The 22221-nt window shown below is 36.5% G+C and overlaps 1 protein-coding gene across 2 annotated transcripts in view; it reads left to right on the plus strand.

The window, feature by feature from the left end:
- Nucleotides 1–84: 84 nt before the first annotated feature.
- Nucleotides 85–22221, plus strand: part of Cyp39a1 (cytochrome P450 family 39 subfamily A member 1) — a 116390-nt gene continuing 94253 nt past the window's right edge. The window contains exons 1-6 of one of the 2 annotated variants that reach the window (XM_021721848.3): nt 85–516; nt 8877–9012; nt 10926–11100; nt 13203–13352; nt 14589–14682; nt 18652–18756. In XM_021721848.3, the coding sequence (XP_021577523.1) occupies nt 325–516; nt 8877–9012; nt 10926–11100; nt 13203–13352; nt 14589–14682; nt 18652–18756 (852 nt within the window). In that variant the 5' untranslated portion in view covers nt 85–324. The remainder of the gene's footprint in view (nt 517–8876; nt 9013–10925; nt 11101–13202; nt 13353–14588; nt 14683–18651; nt 18757–22221) is intronic. The other variant, XM_005318608.5, reaches the window with a different exon arrangement.

Raw genomic sequence — 22221 nt, forward strand, 5'->3', positions numbered from 1 at the left:
TTGTCCCTAGGTCTCCATGGCAACAACTCTTGCTCCCTCCCTCCGGCCCCGCCCCGCCCCGCCCCGTCTAGCCCAGCCCAGCCCAGCCCTTGCCTGGTTTTGGTGGTAGCCAGGATTTGAAATAGAAGAGGAGGTGGGAGGGAGCGATGATGCAAACATCACCTAAAAATTGGGGCGGGGAAAGGAAGTTACAATTACGAAAGAGAATTAGCTGCAAAAGTTGGAGCGGAAAGATTGGGAGACCCGGAGGGTCTTCCCTAGCCCACAGGGTACGAGAAAGTGCCAGGTCAGCAGGACTTTGTCAAACTTCTCTCATTTTTTAAAATGATGGAGCAAAATACAGAATTGATTTCCCCAACAGTGATTATAGCCCTGGGTTGCGTTGTTCTTTTCTTATGCCTTCAACGAAAGAATTTGCGTAGACCTCCGTGCATCAAGGGATGGATTCCTTGGATTGGAGCTGGATTGGAGCTTGGGAAAGCCCCTCTAGAATTTATAGAGAAAGCACGAATCAAGGTACGTGGCGCGCAGGCGGGTTTTTCAGAGAAGTTAACATTTTACTTTTTATTTATTTTTTCATTAGATTTCAGGTGCAATATTAGAACACCGGGAATATACCTCCTTCCCGCAATTAAACATTGTTAATAAAGCATTTTTAATCCCTCTACCAACCATCAACAACCATGTCCTACGCAAGGTTTTGCGAAGGAGACCAAATACAATGCAGCTTGCATCTGCCTTACTGGAAGTAGAGATTAACTTTTAAGTGTTAGCTACTTCGTCGAAGTTAATTTCGAAGTGAATACATTTTAACTAAATACTTGCAATAGTTGTGAAAAACAGAAGTGTAATGTGATTTAAATTTGTGAAAATGAGTGATAAATTCATATCCAAAATGGAGCTAATACTAGGATACTGTAAAAATTGCTTGCAAAATTGATCTTTACAAATTTAAGGGGTACTGTTTTTCTTGCTGGTATTGTTATTGATGATGGGTGGTTGTAATAGATGTTTTTTGTTCTTAAAGTGTCTTTCAAATGTTTAAGCATTTTAGGGAAAAAACATTTGCCAGCCTTTTAATTTCTATTCAATTTCCAGCCACCAAGATTTTGTGGTGATGCTAGCCATCATCATTATTGTGTATTGTACTACAATATTTTCTGTGCTTCCTCCACATAGGTTTCTATCTGGTTAGCCCAATTTACAAAATAATTCTATATATAGTAGTAGCATTATATATACTTTTGATGGTTTACCTTAAAAATTTCTGAGATTCCAATTTGGTTTAAAATCTTGGGGAATAGTGAAGAGAACTAAGATGAAAATAAGAGTAACCAGAATATCACACCAGAAATGAAACATTAAAATTTTACAGTATATTATTTTGCCTTTTTTTCTGTGCATTTATAAACTATCGAGTAAATAACAGCGGCATAATGCTGTAATTCTATTTTGTGTCCCTTTGAATTTAAAATTTAATGTGAATAATTTCTCCATGTCAGTATTTCTCTGAATCTTTTTAATGGCTATATTTCATGATATAAAGATATGATAGCATACTTAAATCTCAGTAGTTGCATGTTTAAGTTGTTGCCACCCTTTTTCTTTATCTCAAGCATTGTTTCTTAGCATGTGTGTATGTGGTCTTACCTTTTGCACTTATCTGATTGTTTCCTCAGAATAAGTTTCTAAAACTAGAATTGCATATGAGAAAATGCACACTTAAATTGGGTATCATATTACCCTTGTCCAAAGATGTAACAATATATACTTTTTAACTCCCTTTGAGTGTATGGATTGCATGGCTTCTTATATCCTGGACCATACTGTATACCAATATTCTTCATAATTTTTGCTAGTCCAATAGATGAAAAAAGGTATCTCCTGAAGGAACACTCCTTTGTCTCCTACAGCCTTTTGTAGGCATCTGATTCTGATAATTTTTAAGGATTTTTTAATAAGATTGATCAGATTAAATATTTGTAAGGATTCTGTAGTTTTCTTTCTTTCTTTCTCCCCCCACCCCCTTTTCTTTCTCTTTCTTTCTTCTACAGTGCTGGAGATGGAGCCCAGGACCTCATGCATGTTAGCCAAGCACTCCACCACTGAACCACATCTCCAGCTCTCTGTAGCTTTTCTTAAATGAAACAAGTTGTATGAGTCAACTATAATATTATGTGACAGTACAAATTACCTTTTTCTAGTATTAAAATATAAAAGATGACTATATTGTTTTATATTTGATACTGAATGTTATTATGCTTCACTCTTGCCTCTTCCCCTTGTACTGGTCATCTGGGCAGGATGCTAAGAAAGAGTGGGAACTCCCATCTTTGGTGCCAGGGGAGATTTAAACTGTACAAAACATCAACTCTTACTAGGGGATGAAATTGATCAAATTGTGTTATATTGTGTGAGTAGCAACAAATCTCACTATTGTGTAAAAAATAAGCAACTATAAAGAAAAACAAATTAATTAAGATGCTATTGGGAATACAAAAAAACTTGGAGGTGAATAATATATTGATTATCTTGATTGTGGCAGTTTTACAGATATGTATATATGCCAATTTTAGCATACTGTATACTTTATTATGCAATTTATTGTATGCCAATTATACTTAAATAAAACTATTTTTAAAATAACCCTCAAGCAGAAATGTTCAGATCAGCATTTCTGACTGTAATTCCCCCCCCCCCCCCCCCCGGGGAGATTTGCTTTCTTAAGTCATTTTCAGATCATCTTGGGAGACAAGTGGTTTTCTTCCCAGAAAAGCCCATTGTGTAAGTAATAAACCTTTCCATATACCATTCTTGTGTGGGTGACATCATCAGTCTTGACATTGGAACCAGATTTTGAGTGGAGGGTGCATTCTGCTTTCTCATGGTAGCTGCAGTAGGTTCTAATTGGTAGCCTTGACAGAAAATTGCATTTAAGTGGCTACTGTAGGAAACACTAACTGCATACTGAACCACTTAAAGTCTCAGCATAAGAGATTGCCCCCTCAGCTTCTTCTGCCCCTGGAGAAGGCAGAGAAGAGAAAACTTTGAGGACTGTAAAAATCCTCCCTTTATTTTTATTTAGTAATTGAGTAGATGATGCATCAATATAGTTCAATTTTTTTGAAAAAAAATAAAAACTACAGTGAAACATCTCTCTGACCTCTGTTTCATTGCCACCCAGTTCTTACCCCTTATTCCCAGCCTTGGTAATTCTAATTCATTTCTTATATATCCTTTCATAGTTTCTTTAACCGTGTACAAATACAATTATAGATTCTTATTATCCATCTTTTATACGCAAAATGCATCATACTACCACTGTTTTTTGGTTAAAAGATGCTGAAATATTTACTTATCAGTACTATCTAGAACTTTCAATGTTTTTTTAAGATGTATGGATATACCTAACTTTATTTAACATGTTTCCACATTGATAATCATGTGGGGTATATTTCTAAAATAATTCATAATGATCCCCACCTTTTGCAACCCATTCCCATGTATAATTATTACCTCCTGTGAGGTGTCAGCAGAACTTATTAACTCCCTTCTAATGAATAAAATATGGCATACATGATGGGATGTGACTGTGTCCTTAAGCCTTCCTTTGGATAATAGACTCTATTTTTTTCTCAACTCACACATTTTGATGGAGAGACCCATAAGGTAGGAAACAGAGGGAGGCCCTGGCCCACAGCCAGTTAAGAACTAAGGATTGTGGAAAACTGAATCCTGCTGCCCACCATGACCTTGACAGCAGGTCCTACCCTAATTGAGCACTAGATGGCTGATGCTCTATTTTTAGTTAGAAGCTCACAAAAGGAAAAAGAAAAAAAAATGTTGTAAACCCAATATTTGAAAATTTTGAGACAGAATTTTGTTTATATTTCAAACTGAGTCTGGTTATATCAGTCTTTAATTATGATTTACAATTTTTTAAGCATAAGACTTTGATAAAATCTCTAGTGTTTTGACTATGAAAGTAATTTTAAAGGTCTAATAGTATGTGTCTCAGGCTGCCCATTGACAGCTAAGGTCATCTATTTGTTGACATGATGGAAACACTATTTGCAAACAATATCCCAAAATGCATTAGGACAAGTTTGGATATTTTGTAAAAATGATAGTGAATAATTTCATAAAACTCTTGGAAAGTTGTTGACACAATTAAGCATCATTATTTTTTCAGACTTTATTGAATGAAACGGTATCTGCCTCCCACCACATTTATAGTGCTGAAATCCATAAATAAGAGTATAAGATACAGCTAGCAAACTGACCTCCCTCAAACACAGTTCTCTATATTAAAATGGCTTAACTAAGGACACTATTTTCCCATTGAAGAGCTATTTGATGGCCTTACATGTAGTAATGTATCATGAGTTAAAATCAACTTTCTCTAATATTATTAGAGCTATACCAATTTTCTTTGGTTTTCATGATACATCTTTTTCTATTCCTTATTTTTCTGCTGTTCTGAGTCTTTATACTTTAACTTGTCTCATGCGAAATACAAAATACGTTGAGCTGAATGAAGAAAAAAGTAACATCAGAGTTTATATCAGTAAGTACTTATATTAGAGAAAAACAAAAATCTGAAGTTAATAATCTGAGCTTCTGCCTCAAAACTCACCCAAAGCAGCCAGATAATCCCAAAGCAACAGGGGAAAGAAATTTTAAAAAGCAGAAAAAAAAAAAGGAAATTGAAAACAGAAAAAAAGCAATGGAGAAAATCAATGAAAGAAAAAATTGGTCTTTTTATTTATTTTTTTCTTTTTTTTCTCTTTTTATAAAAATGTTTATTTTTGTTCTTTTTAGTTATACAGGACAGTAGAATGCATTTTGAAATACACACATGGAGTATGATATAACTTCCCATTCTTGTGGTTGTACATGATGTGGAATTACACTGGTCGTGGATTCGTATATGACCAGAGGAAAGTAATGTCCGATTTGCTCCACCGTCTTTCCCATTCCCACCCCTCCTCCTTCCCTTCATTCCCCTTTGTGTAATCCAAATACTTCTGTTCCTCCCCACCCCACCCTTATTGTGTGTCAGCATCCACACATCAGGGAGAATATTTGGCCTTGGCTTTTGGGGGATTGGCTTTTTTCACTTAGCATGATAGTCTCTGGCAAACGCCATAATTTCATTTCAGAAGCTGATTTTCTACAGTGATTTCTAGGATGCCTTTTGGTTCTTTTTTTTATTGGTTGTTCAAATCATTACAAAGCTCTTGACATATCATATTTCATACATTAGATTCAAGTGGGTTATGAACTCCCATTTTTACCCCAAATACAGATTGCGGAATCACATCGGTTACACATCCACATTTTTACATAATGCCATATTAGTGACTGTCGTATTCTGCTACCTTTCCTATCCTCTACTATCCCCCCTCCCCTCCCCTCCCAACCTCTCTTTCTACCCTATCTGCTGTAATTTAATTGTTTTTTTCCCCTTTTTTTCCCTTTCCCCTCACAACCTCTTATATGTAATTTTGTATAACAGTGAGGGTCTCCTTCCATTTCCATGCAATTTCCCTTCTCTCTCCCTTTCCCTCCCACCTCATGTCTCTGTTTAATGTTAATTTTTTCCTCATGCTCTTCCTCCCTGCTCTGTTCTTAGTTGCTCTCATTATATAAAAGAAGACATTTGGCATTTGTTTTTTAGGGCTTGGCTAGCTTCACTTAGCATAATCTGCTCTAATGCCATCCATTTTCCTGCAAATTCCATGATTTTGTCATTTTTTAGTGCTGCGTAATACTCCATTGTGTATAAATGCCACATTTTTTTTTTATCCATTCATCTATTGAAGGGCATCTGGGTTGGTTCCACAGTCTAGCTATTGTGAATTGTGCTGCTATGAACATCGATGTGGCAGTATCCCTCTAGTATGCTCTTTTAAGGTCTTCAGGGAATAGTCCGAGAAGGGGAATAGCTGGGTCAAATGGTGGTTCCATTCCCAGCTTTCCAAAGAATCTCCATACTGCTTTCCAAATTGGCCGCACCAATTTGCAGTCCCACCAGCAACGTATAAGTGTACCCTTTTCCCCACATCCTCGCCAGCACTTGTTGTTGTTTGCCTTCATAATGGCTGCCAATCTTACTGGAGTGAGATGGTATCTTAGGGTGGTTTTGATTTGCATTTCTCTGACTGCTGGAGATGGTGAGCATTTTTTCATGTACTTGTTGATTGATTGTATGTCCTCCTCTGAGAAGTGTCTGTTCAGGTCTTTGGCCCATTTGTTGATTGGGTTATTTGTTATCTTATTGTTTAATTTTTTTTAGTTCTTTGTATACTCTGGGGCTCTATCTGAAGTGTGAGGAGTAAAGATTTGTTCTCAAGATGTAGGCTCCCTATTTACCTCTCTTATTGTTTCTCTTGCTGAGAAAAAAACTTTTTAGTTTGAGTAAGTCCCATTTGTTGATTCTACTTATTAACTCTTGTGCTATGAGCATCCTATTAAGGAATTTGGAGCCTGACCCCCCAATATGTAGATCAGAGCCAATTTTTTCTTCTATCAGGCACAGAGTCTCTGATTTGATATCAAGCTCTTTGATCCATTTTGAGTTAACTTTTGTGCATGGCGAGAGAAAGGGATTCAGTTTCATTTTTTTGCATATGGATTTCCAGTTTTCCCAGCACCATTTGTTGAAGATGCTATCCTTCCTCCATTGCATGCTTTACAAAGAAACTACTAGAGCTAATAAATGAATTCAGCAAAGTGGCAGGATATAAAATCAACACGCATAAATCAAAGGCATTCCTGTATATCAGCGACAAATCTTCTGAAATGGAAATGAGGACAACCACCCCATTCACAATATTCTTAAAAAAAATAAAATACTTGGAATCAACCTAACAAAAGAGGTGAAAGATTTATACAATGAAAACTACAGAACCCTAAAGAGAGAAATAGAAGAAGACCTTAGAAGATGGAAAAATATATTCTGTTCATGGATAAGAAGAACTAACATCAAAATAGTGATATTACCCAAAGTTCTCTATAGGTTTAATGCAATGCCAGTCAAAATCCCAACGGCATTTCTTGTAGAAATAGATAAAGCAATCATGAAATTCATATGGAAAAACAAAAGACCCAGAATAGCAAAAGCAGTTCTAAGCAGGAAGTGTGTATCAGGTGGTATAGCGATACCAGATTTCAAACTATATTACAGAGCAATAGTAACAAGAACAGCATGGTACTGGTACCAAAACAGGCAGGTGGACCAATGGTATAGAATACAGGACACAGAGACCAATCCACAAAAAGTTGGTCTTTTTAAAAGATAAATAACATTGCCAGACCTCATGAAAGAGTGACAGAAGACAGAAGTGACCAGTGTTAGTAATGAAACAGGGGATATCACTGTGGACTCTGTAGACATCAAAAGAATGCAGATGTCTGGGTCATCACTGTGGGAGGATGGGCTTCATTTTCCATCAATGCAGGGATTCTTGGACCCACAGTTGCCTGGTAGCACCCACAAATGTATCATAGGAGTAATCATCTGCCATCTCATTGTAGGTGTAGAAATGACTGTTATTGAAGTAGCAATGAGCATAAATGATATTCTGAGACATCTATAATAACTGTAATGGGCTGTGAAAGTGTGGTTTCTTATGATGATAGAATCATGGGTAAGAATATGTTTTTTTGCCTACATTCATCATTAAATCAAATGCTCAATTATAGTTGGAATTCACCAAAATGACATCCCTATTTCCCAGCAAGATGATGGACTCCCTGAAGTGAAACTTCATGCTAGAGTATGTTTTATAGGCTGCTAGGAGTGTCTCAAGAGAGAGAGAGAGAAAAAAAATGAGGTAGGAGATAAAGGCAAAATGTAGAACAAAGAGAAAGCAAGGGAGAAGAGGGTCCATAAGACAGGGAAGGAGTCGGAGATTCACAGGAGTGGGAACTTCTGTCCCTGTTAACAGGAGGGAAAGCTGGGGGAATGGGCACAAGTTTGCTTGATTAGCCAGATGCAGTACTCAGAAGATGAGGCTGCGCTCAGTTCATTGCCTGCATCTTTTCTAGTTACAAGGCAGGATCTTGTTACAGGGTCTCAGAAGGAGAGAGTTGAGTAAGAAGTACAGGTAAAATTGCTATTTTGAAAAATAAGAAAGTGGACAGGTTAGTGGACAGAAATGTATTTGAGTTTGCAAGACATAGTTGAGTGACCATGGATTTCCTGTAAAAGCAGCTGGTAATTTTGTGTCTTTTTCTTGAGTAATGCCAAGCTATTAATTGCTTATAATCCTATTGATATCTTGACAACAATGGTTTATATCACCGTGTTGATAAATTTTCTAGTTATTATTTACAATTATTGTTTTCTAATAATTATTTTATGATGCCAGGCAATGCTAGGATTACGTTCCTGTAATCTCAGCAACTCAGGAGACTGAGGCAGGAGGATCTCAAATTTGAGGCTAGTCTCGGCAACTTAATGTGACCCTTAGCAACTTGGCAAGACCCTATCTCAAAATAATAAAACATGAAAGGGCTGAGGATGTGGCTGAGTGGTAAAGTTGGAGAAAGAAGGCATTGATCCCCTGGGATCAATCCCCAATACCAAATAAATAAATAAATAATGATCATAATAATTATTATTATTTCATTCTATAAGAAAAGAAGATATGAGTTAATAATAACTATCTTATTAGACATTATTAGGACAGAATAAATTTGGATTTATATAACAACATGGTTGAAACAGTCAAAATTTATAATTAATTATCAGATATAGTCCTAATAATTTTTATCATGACCATAATTTCAGTATTGGAGTTCTTGAGGAAAATGTAATCATTCTTAGAAATGCTTATTAATATAAAATGTGTTTCTATGTTTTATTTCAGTATGGACCAGTATTTACTGTCTTTGCTATGGGAAACCGAATGACATTTGTTACTGAAGAAGAGGGAATTAACATATTTCTAAAATCCAAAGAAGTAAATTTTGAGCTAGCAGTACAAACTCCCGTCTATCGTACAGGTAAATGATTCGTTCAGGTAGTTCATTTGAAGTACAATTTTGGAGTTCAAGAGAAGTTGAAGGCAAAAATTACATCCTTATGTTTCCATCAAGTATGATGAGGGCCCATTGCTTTATTCTCCAGGTAGAACTAGAAGGAGAAAATAGCATGGGATGAACTTTTCTGGTCATTGAAGGGCAAATTATTGGCAGGCTGATACTTTTAGACTTCAGTTAGACATGTTGAAAGAGATGGGGTTACCTCACTGAGTGTTTTTAAAGACTCTTTGGAGTGTGTATCATGTTACAGCACCCAAAATACTGGTAAAATTGTTCTGCAGCTGTGATGACAGCTCTTGGCTTGATTACATGTTGTTGCTCCACTTTCTGTTTAGGAAGCCCTTGAATGGCTTTTCCTGACATATCCCACAGGGCTAGTAAGGTAAGCCAGGGCCTGGCTTGCCTGATCACAAATTCCCCATCTAATTTAGCGACTGCTGGCTTGTCGTGGGGGCGTGCTTCTACTGGGGCTGTTGGCCTTCCTTTCTTCCCAGGCTGTGGATTTGTGTGCTGAAGCTCTTCGTCCTTCCAGAATGCAAAGCTGGTTCACTTTGTGCCCATTTGTTTTCTCTGCTTTCACAATGTTTGCACTTGTTTCTACCATCCACGTCTTCTTTCTTTTTTTCTTCTTCATGTACTCTCATTCATTTCTTGCTCCTAAGACAAAAAGTTTTAAATTTCTCAGTGATCAATAACATAATTGTTTTCTTTTCTTCTTGCTTGCATGAAAATCACATGTTGGTTAAACACTATTTAGTGCTTAGTGATATATGGGTTGTGGAATTTCTGATCAAGAAATATAAATATTGTGAAGGCTTTTAATCTGTATGGTAACATATCCTTTTAGGAAAAAAATATACTAACTTACCTATTGAGGATTATGGAAATTATCTTTTATTTTCATCTGTGCCTCTCCTGGGCCTTTTATGCATAAATATTTCTGTTTAACAGATGAAATATGATAATAGGAGCAGGGGTTGTGGCCCAGTGGTAGAGCCCTTGCCTAACATGTATGAGGCCCTTGGTTCGGTTCTCAGTACTGCATATAAATAAATAAAATAAAGGTCCATTGACAACTAAAAAATATTTAAAAAAATAAATATTATAATATTTACTCTTAAGCCTGTTTCCCATTTCTTTTTAAAATTCTCCTAGAGAAGATGTATGCTCAGGAAATCTAGAGCTTGTTTTTAATTAACTTACACAAAATATAACCTACACATAATAAGATGATAAATATAAAATTATATTTTTATATTTGATAAAAGATACTTCAGAGACAATACAACAAGGTAAAAGAAAAAATCTAAGGAGATATGTTTTTAAAATACCTTATATTTCGACTACCCCAACCTAACTGGAAGTGTATATTGTGAAAAGAACATGAATATAAAGGAAATAGTGGAGTCAGTTATTCATGGGATTTGAAAAGGCTTTTTGGTACAAGTAACATTCAAGAAGATACTAGAAGGATAAATAGAAATTAGCAAGAGAAATGTGGATCTTATGAATGTGGGTAGGTAGGTGGGGGTAGGTGCTAGGGTAGTAAAACTAAGAGTGTTTTGAGCATTTTGAATAGCTCCTGAAAATGCTGGGATATGCAAAATATTATGTATTTTAAATATGCATGGAATATAGATTTAGAGAAGGAAGAAGCAGAAAACCAATCCTCTCCATCCCTTAAAGTGAGTCACCCTCTAGACTGTCTCACAGTATGGACTGAATCTTCACCTGCATTTACTTGCCAGATGTGATTTTATGTAAGAAAAGGATTTTGGTAATCGTCCCTACTGACCAAGTATTGGCAGAGGTATACTGTTTGTATGCTTTAAAGAGTGGTTGCTTGTTTTGAAAATAGTTTTCTCTGTTTATAGCATCAATTCCAAAGAATATCTTTTTAACACTGAATGAAAAGCTATATATTATGATGAAAGGGAAAATGGGGACCTTCAACATACATCAGTTTACTGGGCAACTGACTGAAGAATTACATGAACAATTGGAAAATTTAGGCACTCAGGGGACAATGGAACTGACCAACTTTGTAAGGTAAATAGGTAAAAAAGGTAAATAAGTAAATGTGTTTGTATGATTTAATCATGCTTTTCTGGAATTAAAAAAAATTTAATATGATACATTGGACTTGGGAAATTACTTGGTGTAATGAAGTAATTAGAAACAAATTGATTCAATACAGTTAATGAAGTCTACCAAATGAGGCTATTACAGATTTTAAAAAAAATATTAAATTTTAATTAGTGTGCAATTTTAGTTTAGCACTTCAATTTTGTTGTAAGCAAAAAATCCAATACAATCATTTTGATATATTTATAGTAATTTCTATAGTGTCCTTCCAGTAATTGTGTATATGTTCCATGGATGTACCTCTCACAATTGTCATACACCCACCATTCAGAGCAGTCTGTGATGATCAGACACTGAGAGGACAGGAGAGAGGAGGGAATGGTGAAGTGGATCATGAGGGTCCAGGAGGTTCCTGTGAGACTTCAAAAGGTAGCCCAGACAAAACCAGGGTGGGTCTCAGAACTGTTTTTTTTTTTTTTTTACTGGTTGTTCAAAACCTTACAAAGCTCTTGACATATCATATTTCGAGCATTAGTTTCAAGTGAGTTATGAACTCCCATTTTTGCCCCAAATACAGATTGCAGAATCACATAGGTTACACATTCACTTTAAGACTGTTATCTTAGAAGGTAGGTCCCAAGAGACAGGAGAGAGCTTGGGGGTAGGGGATGGATCAGCTCTGTTTTACAGCTTTCTGGAAAAGTTTAAGGCTGGGCATGGAAGCTATGAGAGCAAATTCCCTCTACACATAAAGAGATTTAAGCGATTTGGTAGATTAGAAAACCTGAAGCTCTTTTCCGCCTCAGTGGAATTCTGGAATGCTGAAGGCAAAATCCAGCAGTTCTGACTTAAAACAGAATGATGTATAGTGGTTTCTTAGAAGTTCAGATAGAGGGGGTGGGGGGAAGCAAACTCAACCAACCAAACTTAAAAATTTGCTAAAGCTTGCATAGTATCTGTAATAAAACAATGCAAATCTCTGGATGTTTTTGAAACTTTGGAGAAAAGTGATCCTAAAGGGGCATAAATTTATCTTTGATATTAGAATATCTTTGAATATTGAGTATTTTTGGATATTCTTTTCTTTTTTAAAAATATTTTGTTTTAGTTGTAGTTGGACATAATACCTTTATTTTATCTTTATGTGGTGCTGAGGATCGAACCCAGCACCCTGCCTGTGCTAGGTGAGTGCTCTAACCGCTGAGCAACAATCCCAGCCCCAGATATTCTTTTCTTAATTATGCCACATTAATCATTTTACTCACTTACAGTAAAAAATATTAAAGATCACAGTATATTTCAATATGCAGTAATTTGAATATGTGGAATCCTGTGAGGAATTATGAAATCTGGTGACTACTACTGCCCTTGATTCTCTGGTTACTTTAAAGGCAAGGGCTGTACCTTAGACATTGTTATTATTTTCTTGTTGAACTGCATTGAATAAATTTGCTTCTGTTTTTTATATCATATTTGTCAGGATTTATCTAATATATCTGCTTAGAAAAAATTTTAGAATCTTCAGATAAATAAGACCACAATTTCAGCTATCCCCAAATCATCTTGACCACAGTTAGCAGATATTAAAATTTTTTTAAATTTTTTTTTAAATATTTATTTTTAGTTCTCGGCAGACACAACATCTTTATTTGTATGTGGTGCTGAGGATCGAACCCAGGCCGCATGCATGCCAGACGAGCGCACTACCACTTGAGCCACATCCCCAGCCCATATTAAAAATTTTTAAGAGTGATTTTTCCAGTGGTTCCAGAGGCTGAGGCAGGACCATTGCAAGTTTAAACTGGCCTCAGCAAAAAAGCAAGGTGCTAAGCAACTCAGTGAGACCTCATCTCTAAATAAAATACAAAATAGGGCTAGGGTGTGGCTCAGTGGTCAAGTGCCCCTGGGTTCAATCCCCAGTAACTCCCCTAGCTTGAAAAAAAAAATGATTTTCCCCAAAAGAAATTGTCACATAGTATCTACTCCTAATAAATCACCTCTTTTGTATCTTGTACCTTTCTTCTCCTGTCATTATGTCTACTTAATGTGTATTTCTGTCTTTATAGGAATCTCCTTTATCCTGTCACAGTGAATATACTCTTTAATAAAGGTTTGTTTCTTACACACGAGAGGAAAATGAAGGAGTTTTACCAGCATTTTCAAGCTTACGATGAGGGTTTTGAGTATGGGTCCCAGATGCCAGAATGGCTCCTGAGGTAGGTCACTGATTCTTTGTACAAGCTCTTCTCAGCAATTTATACAGTCTTCTCAATTCTATTTTCCCAAGATATATATAACAGCAATTTAAGTGGGAGAGGAGTTATTCTATGACCTGTTTCTGTTTTAGTGTGTAAATGTGAATTGAGGGAGGAATGAAGAAAAGAGATGCATTTCTTTCTTTATCTTTTTTTGATGAGCAAAATCAAAAGAGCTACTGAGTGAAAAAGAAGGGGTGAAGAATTTATTTTGAGGCCTTTTATTTCACGAATAAGTTATTATTATGACACTGATTCAGTTTGGATCCAGGCAAAGGCATCAGGTGTGACCAGTCTCAGCCTCATTCTCTCTGAAGCAAAAGTAGGTGTGGCCAAATGTTATTTCTTACAGTTGTTTCAGATAAATGTTTGTAAAATGGTTCAAATGCAAAATAAGTGCCTAGGTTTTTAATTTCTTGGCAGTTGCTGTATGCTTTCCCCCATCTGAGCTGTTTTTAGTACCATGGACTGAGTGGCTCATAAGCAATAAAAATTTATTTCTCATAGTTATGGAGGCTGAGAAGTTGAAGATCAAGGTTGCAGTCAGTCTCGGATCTGATGAGGGCTCTCTTCCAGCTTGTAGCCTGTCCACTTCTCACTGTGTCCTCCTATGGTAGAAGGGGTGGACAAATTCTGTCCATGCTCTTTTACAAGGAAACTAGTTCCCTACATCGGGGGACCTTCCAGAAGGTCCCACCTCCTCATCCCATCACCTTGGAGACTAGGATCTCAACATAGGGTTTTGAAGAGAACACAGACATTTAGACTGTTGCAACGTATAATGGTGACTTGTTAGAAAGATTAACACAATGATAGCCAGTTTCTTTGCAGGCATAATTTAGCAGTTGGTCTCTGTGCTGGGTTTTCCTCCTTTTAAAACTTAGAACAGCCATAGTGAAAGTAAACCAAGCAAGTTGTACAATTTCATTTCTTCTTCAGTGCCAACCCACTAGGAATCCAGACGTTTATTTTGCAAACGACTAAAATGTGGTTCCCTTTGTCCTCTCAATTGTCCTTGTGAACATATGAGGTAGACCTCATGTGAAATAGACCTCATATTAAAGTCTACCCAAAAATAAAGAAGAAATTAGAAGAAATAATTCTAATTCCATGGACATTCTCTGTTTTATACTATGACCCATTACTCCTAATATGCTTTCAAATTAATTTCTACACACATATTTTTTCCTTGTGCAGAAACTGGTCAAAATCCAAAAGGTGGCTCCTAGCCCTATTTGAGAAAAGCATTCCAGATATAAAAGCATATAGATCTGCAAAAGATAATTCTGTGGTAAGTATTCTTTAGCTTCTTTTGCTAAAATACATATGATGAAGATGGTAATAAACTATGATTTGTAAAAATATTTTTAATTAAACACATCATGTGTTTAATTAATGCTACTTTTGTGCCAGGTGGATATACTGGACATGTTGACATATGTTATTATTAAATCCTCACAACACTGAGGTTATCAATCCTATTCTACACAAGAAAAAACAGAGGCTACCAATGAAATAAAATTCTAATATTCTTTATATGTCATCATATAGTTGACTGTGTCAAAGGAAAAAAATTAATCTAGTTTAAAGATCTTAATAGATCTTATTTTGCAATTCTAGAAAATAGAATAAATATTCTGATAGGCTGAGCAGAAGAGGTTGGTTCCATAGATAGAAAAGGGCTGAAAACAAACAAACAAACAAAAAACCAGAAACAAAGAACAAAAATATGATCATTGGTTTCGAAGTCACTTCCCATAAAGATGAAGGACAGGGAGAACCATATAATGACTACCTGAGCATGGTGGCACACATCTGTAATCCCAGTGGCTTGGGAGGCTGAGTCAGGGAGATCTCAGGTTTGAGGCCAGCCTCAGCAACTTAGTGAGGCTCTAAGGAACTTAGTAGGAGCTAAAAAAAAAAAAAAAATATATTGAGGAAGTAGGGATGTGGCTCAGTGGTTAAGCACCCGTAAGTTCAATCCCTGGCACCCAAAACAAAACAAAACAAACGAACAAACAAAAAAGAATGACTGATCGGTTAATATCAGATCACCTCTGGTTACTTTTTGTAAGGATTAATGGAGTTAAGGATTAAAGCAAAGGGAACTTCATGCTGTGCCTATTGGTCTGTTTGGGAAATTTGTCTGTCAGTCATTCTCCTGACTTCTTGGAAAGTCAGAGCACAACTTAATTATGGTTTGATGATGTATAACTTTAGCCTGGGTGACTCCATTTGATTTTTAGTCTGGTCTATAGGGGCCCAGTGCAGGAATTTAGTCCAAAACAATGGCCTTTGATAATTTTTATTTAACAGCTATGCCAATAGTGACAGGATGGACTAATAGCAAGTTTGGACAGATAATAAAGCTCTATAAAGTAGACCGTGATCCTGAGGCCACGACCACCAGCTGTTCTTTCTTTAGAGAAGATAGAATAGTATGATTTAAGTGCCAAGTGCTAGAACCAATGCCCTCAATGTTAGTCTACGCCTGTGGTTCCCTGAATTGAAAGCTCTGGGGTAGCTGGAGCCCAGCAATTCAGTTTCACAAGCCTTTCCATATGTTTCTGAGGCTTTCTAATGCATGGTTTTCACTCTGACAGTAATTAAAATCACCTCTAGGAACTTTTGATAATGATCTGATCTGATGCATGGTCCCGCCCCCCCCCCCCCCAAGAACCTAGGTTTCTTTTGTTCTGGGCTGCTTGGATTCAAATGTGGTCACCAGTGTGTGACCTCGGGCAGTATCTGAACTCTTGGCCTCAGTTTCCTCACATATCTCATAGAATCATTGCGGGGATTAAATGAGTTAATTTTTAAGTGCTTAAAACATAGTAAGGACTAGTTTAGAGTTCAGCACTGTAATCATTTTAAAAATCACTTCAACTCTTTTCATACTTAAAGATGACATCACTTGTCATCTTTACTTGTCTTTAGTAAAGAGTTGTCCCAAACAACTTAACTCTGGAGAAGAATAGAGGCTTAGAAGAACGAAATGTGTGAATGCTCACACGTCTCCCTCCTAAAGAAAGAAACAGAGTGCTATTCTGGAATGCTTCCCATTGATAGAAATGCTCAAGAAACATGTCCTTTTTACAGATACACACAGACAAACATACATTTTTGTTTGTATTGCTTTCCAGGAGTTAGGGACAGAGAAGTATATGTGTGTGGAAGGTAAACCCACATCTGTAATCTATAAGCCTAGAAAATAGGGTTTTAAAATCTCAAGCTAAAATTCCTTATATCTGTAGAATAACATTTATTTTTCTTACTGTAAAGAAACGAGGCATTTTAAATCATAGGCACTTGGTTTCCCTATTTGAATAACAACAAAATCTGAACTTTGCAGAAGTTAACCCAACATTTGAGACTTTGGGGAAAAAATATCTGGCTTCAACATTCATGGACTTCATTTTTTGTTGTATTGTTTCTCTGTTTTTCTTCGGCAGTGTTCTTTCTGAGCTTGTCTCACCCCAAACCACTCTTTTTTTTTCTTTAACGTGGGCTTGGAAAAAAATAGTTCTTTTTTTTTTTTTTAATATTCTACTATATAAGGACTGATTTGCAGAACACTAGATAGAAATTGTATTTAAAATATATATATTTAAAAAATTATACATGTATTTTATTATAAAAGAAATGCAAATTTTGGTGATCTTCCATGTTATTCTATATAAATGTTATACTGATTTTTTTAATTTAAAATCATCATACCACAGAATAACATGTAAAAAGAATGAAATACACCTATAAGATTTTCATGAGATAGAACTTAGATTTGTAACAACTTATAGTACAAAGAAGTAAATGAGATTCATACTTAAACCATTTTTATTTCTGCTAATCCATTATTGTAGAAGTGATAATGAGATGGAAGCTTATATATATGCAGTACCTATTCTGTACCAGCCACAATGTTACCTTTTACAAAGTAATTTCAAATTTATTTATTTATTGGTACTGGGAACTGAACCCAGGGCCACTTTACCACTGAGCTACTCTCCCAGCCCTTTTTAGTTTTTGAGACAGAGTCTTGCCACGTTGCTTGGGCGTTGCTAAGTTGCTGAGACTGGCTTTGAACTTGTAATCCTTCTGTCTCAGCTTCCTGAGTTGCTGGGATTACAAGTGTGCACCACCACACTGTCAAGGGGAAGCTTTTAAAGATTAAAATGAGAAGGATGACATTAGATATTTTTTAGTTAATTTTTCATTTATATATGACAGTGGAATGCATTATAATTCTCATTATACATATAGAGCACAATTTTTCATATCTCTGGTTGTATACAAAGTATATTCACACCAATTTGTGTCTTCATACATGTAATTTGGATAATAATGTCCATCACATTCCACCATCATTTCTAACCCCATGTCCTCTCCCCTCCCCTCCCACTCCTCTGCCCTATCTAGAGTTCATCTATTCCTCCCACGCTCCCTCTTCCTACCCAACTATGAATCAGCCTCCTTATATCAGAGAAAACACTTGGCGTTTGGTTTTTTGGGATTGGTTAACTTCACTTAGCATTATCTTCTCCAACTTCATCCATTTACCTGCAAATGCCATGATTTAATCTCTTTTATTTCTGAGTAATTTCCATTGTGTATATATGCCACATTTTTTAATACATTCACCTATTGAAGGGCATCTAGTTTGGTTCCACAGTTTAGCTATAGTTAATTCTGCTGCTATAAACATTGATGTGGCTGTGTTCCTGTAATATGCTGTTTTTAAGTCCTTTGGGTATAGACTGAGGAGTACATTAGATATTTTAAGCAATTTATCTTTGTTCCTGGATTGCTTACATTTTCCTAAGAGCAGAAATTTATTTTTTTAAAAGGTAACATTTATCGTAATATGAACGAGGTTTTGCTCCAGGCATTTTATAGGTAACTGCATAAATTAATTTAATTCTCACAACAATCTTTGAGGTAGATTCCATATTATGTGCATTTGACAGATGAGGAAACTGAGGTACTATGAGCTTAAATTAGCTTGTCCAAGGTCACTCACCTCTTAAATAGCAAAACCAGGATTTGAAACAAGACAGAAATGCAATTGAACTCCACTGGAGTTGCTATTCCTAATTGCTATACTACCAGCAAGTACATCAATCCCTTAGCATGCCTCAAATTGAAGTCTGGAAATGACAAGGATATTTTCTTTTGTATTAAATAAAAATGCATATTTTCTGCTTGTTGTTATCTCTCTTTGTCATATAGCCATGGTTTGACAGTATTTATTTATTTTAAACAGACATTAATGCAGGCTGTGCTGGAGATTCTAGAGATGGAAACAAATAAACTAAATCCAAATTATGTGCTGCTAATGCTTTGGGCTTCTTTGTCAAATACTATTCCTGTAAGTATGTAATAAAATGTAGGTTGCATTTCTGTCTACTGAACTTTTATTGCTCTTTTTCTCTCAACCCACCCTCCTTTAGTCCTTTCACTTATGGGGAAGACTACAGTTGTTTCAGTTGTGATATAAAAAACAAAATTGAATGCCTAATGAAATATGAGTAGGTCACAAAGGAGGCAGAGCAAAGATCCAAAGTGAATTCTCTGATAGGCAGTGTGTACAGGCCAAAAGGAAAGTTTGCCCTTTGTAGCCAAACAACCCCTGTTTATGGAGCACTTGTTATGTGCAAGCTATCTGCTCAGTATTGGTGCCACACAAGGTTTGGCCCCAGCCTTTTATGGGGGAAAGAGTAGAGGAATGGAGAGTTTCAGATAGAACTGGTTTAAATCCAGACATCCTCAGTCATAGCTCTAGAATCTTAAGGTAGAACTCAAATTCTTTGTGGCTCCGTTTCCTTATTGATAAAGAAATAAAGTACCTAAAACTCTAGTACAGTCCTAGGTCTTGGGTACTCATTTCTCTATACACTTCCGTTTCTCTAAAAAGTTGCTGTGGGATTCAACAGAATGATCTCAGCTGGTACCCAATATATGTGGGCTCTTTCTCTCCCTCCATACCTGTTCTGAGCACTATCACCATTTGCAAGACTTGGCCTCTTAGTCCTGCATACTTCCCTGACAATGGGGCTCATGACATTGGAACTCAAAATACATCTGAAGAGAACAGAGGATTTCAAAAACTATTTCCTTTTAAAGCTGTCATGAGTTAGTTAGAGCCCTGAGATTTCTCTCTACTTCCATTAGTTTCCTGATGAGGAGGCTTTCACATTAGCCTCACTGTTCCTGATGTTATCCAGAATTACAGGTGAGACCCTTTTACATATTAGTTTCCTATCAAACCGGCACATTCAACCCATTTCTAATGATAAGTGTCATTTTCTTACTTTTTCTTCTAACAAATAGAAATAAACAAGATGTTTTTAGTATTATTTATTTTCCTTCTTCTTTCTAAAGGGGTGGCTAATAGATTTCTAAGTCCTGATATCCCAGTTTCTCTTAGGTTGGTGTAAAAAATTTTTTTTTTGGGGGGGAATAGAGATTATAACTCTGTTCTCTCTGATCAAATACATGTCAGCCACAAGAATACATACATTTCTTCTTGTGTGGCTAAGTAAAACTAGTGTAATCCCTTCTCCTGCTTTACAGACCTCTCTAATGTTATTCTCTATTTTTCCTTATGATTTTCTTGGATACTGTTAAGCTGCTACAAAATTGAAAAAGCAAACATCAAAACAATTCCCAAAGCACCAAAAAAACAGCCTCTCCTGTCAGAGGATTAATTTTCAAGATCTAATTAGAAGGGTCCCCCGGAAGAAAGCCTCACAAAGGGCCATTGATCTGACACAGAGGAAGTCAGTCCTTTGGAATTTGTTCCTGGCACTGATCTGAAAGGATTTAAACCGTTCATTTCAGAAAGGATGTGTCTGATTAGCAAAAGTTCCATCTTGCTGGCTTTTAATGGCACTTTTAAGAGGCAGCCTGATGTGGGAGCAGAGTCTTGGGAAGGTTGTTGCGTCAGATACAAAACTAGTCCCCAGCTCTGGGTGAGAGTGGGCCTCTTATTTAACCCTTCCAGTCCTCAGTGTCCACGTCTGTAAAATGGGATTGAGGTGTCTACCTCAAAGGATAGTTGTGTGTGTTTTACCGGAAGAAATGGAAAGTGGCTCAATAAATGCTAATTTTCTTCCCTTGCAAAAATCATCACCTAAGTTTTAATTGATGATTAATTTTAATTAGTAATGAATATAGATTGACCTGGCTTTCAAAATACTTGATTTCTCAAAGGTCCAGGATGGGAGTGACTCTGATGACCTTCTGTTGCTGCCAAGAGAGCGGCTGAAGCCGTGCCAGAGATGGTGGTGGGTGTGTCCTTTCTTGGGGCCTGGATTACTTCATTGTCACCTGCTCCTACTTTGTACTCTGTCTGAAGGCCTCTGGGAATCAGGCCTCAGATTTCAAAAGGACTTGGTACCCATGTACTAGGAGGCTCTGTGAACTGACTGCCAAGTGAGCTTTTTTAGAACATTTCTCCAAACTAGTTGCAAAGCTGACATTTTACCTTTTTATCTGCCTCTCTGAAATTCTAAGTGCTTTCAGTAGCAATCTCCATCTGGTCCCACTCACTCCCACAGTATTTGTTGTCTGTACCACATGGTGGCACTTTCAGTGTCTTGTACATTTAGCTCCTTTTCCCCCTGTTATGCGTGTCTCACATCCCCAATTAGAAGACAAAGTTCTTTGGGTAGAAATCGCCTTATGCATATTTGTGGACTGAGATTGGTACAAGACTATCTGGTCTGTTATGGAGACTTTATCAATATGTGTTAAATCATTTTTGGATGGACGAGTAAAAGATGCTGGGGGACATAATTCATCTTCTCTTGACCCAGCACAGGACAAAGCTTTCCTTCTTGTCTCTTCTCACTGTCGTTGTTAACCCTCCAAAACAATGGAGGGGCATTGTGGCAGCAGCTTCTGCTGCTGTTCAGTGGGTCAGGTGGCCTTTCTTCTTTTTGCCCAGCTCTGACCATGGAATTGACCCCTTTGGCAAAATAACAGTTGGTACTGTTGGGAACAACAGTTTTTGACTCTTTTTCCCAAATGCGAGTGCACAGTGACCTCAGGGTCACCTGTTCTTGCTTATTGATTCAGTATTACCTATAAACTTGTATGAATTCCTTATTCTCTTTTGTATATCTTGTCTTACATTTTAAAGTGGAAAATAACAGAGTTTTGAAAAAGAAAAATTTGTTAAGAAAAAAGAGGCCTTAAAAATGGTAACTTAACACCATTGCACAGCCATCTGTAGTTTAGCCTGATTCCTTGTGTTTGTCCTAAAAATAAATATTAACCAATCTTAGTAAACTTCCAAAAGTACCATAGGCACATAAAATCTGAACTCTTTGGTCTATCTGAAAAATGGTGTATCTGTGTGCCTATCACCAGAATTTCCCTCCCAAGTGAACTCTGACTCTTCAAATACAATAAATTGGACATGGAATTGTTATATAATTTTTAATTATTGACATATTAATTATACAAATTAATGTGATTTATTGTGAGATTTTCATAATGCATGCATTTTGCATTGTTCATGCCCATCCACACTTCTTATATCCTTGCTGCCCACCCATCCACCCTTTCCAGACTAGAGTAATAACTCTTCTACTTTCAGGTCAACATTTTTTAAACATTTTGACATAGGAGAGAGAACATGTGATTCTTGTCTTTCTGTGTATGACTTGTTTTGCTTAATATGATGACCTCCACTTCTGTCCATTTTGCTGCAAATGACAGAATTTCATTCTTTATGGCTCAGTCTATTGTACCACATTTAAAAAAAATCCATTAATCAGTTGATGGGCAACTCAGATGATCCCATATCTAAGCTATTGTGAATAATGCT

This window comes from Ictidomys tridecemlineatus, chromosome 8, assembly GCF_052094955.1.
Source record: "Ictidomys tridecemlineatus isolate mIctTri1 chromosome 8, mIctTri1.hap1, whole genome shotgun sequence".
Classification (NCBI taxonomy): domain Eukaryota; kingdom Metazoa; phylum Chordata; class Mammalia; order Rodentia; family Sciuridae; genus Ictidomys; species Ictidomys tridecemlineatus.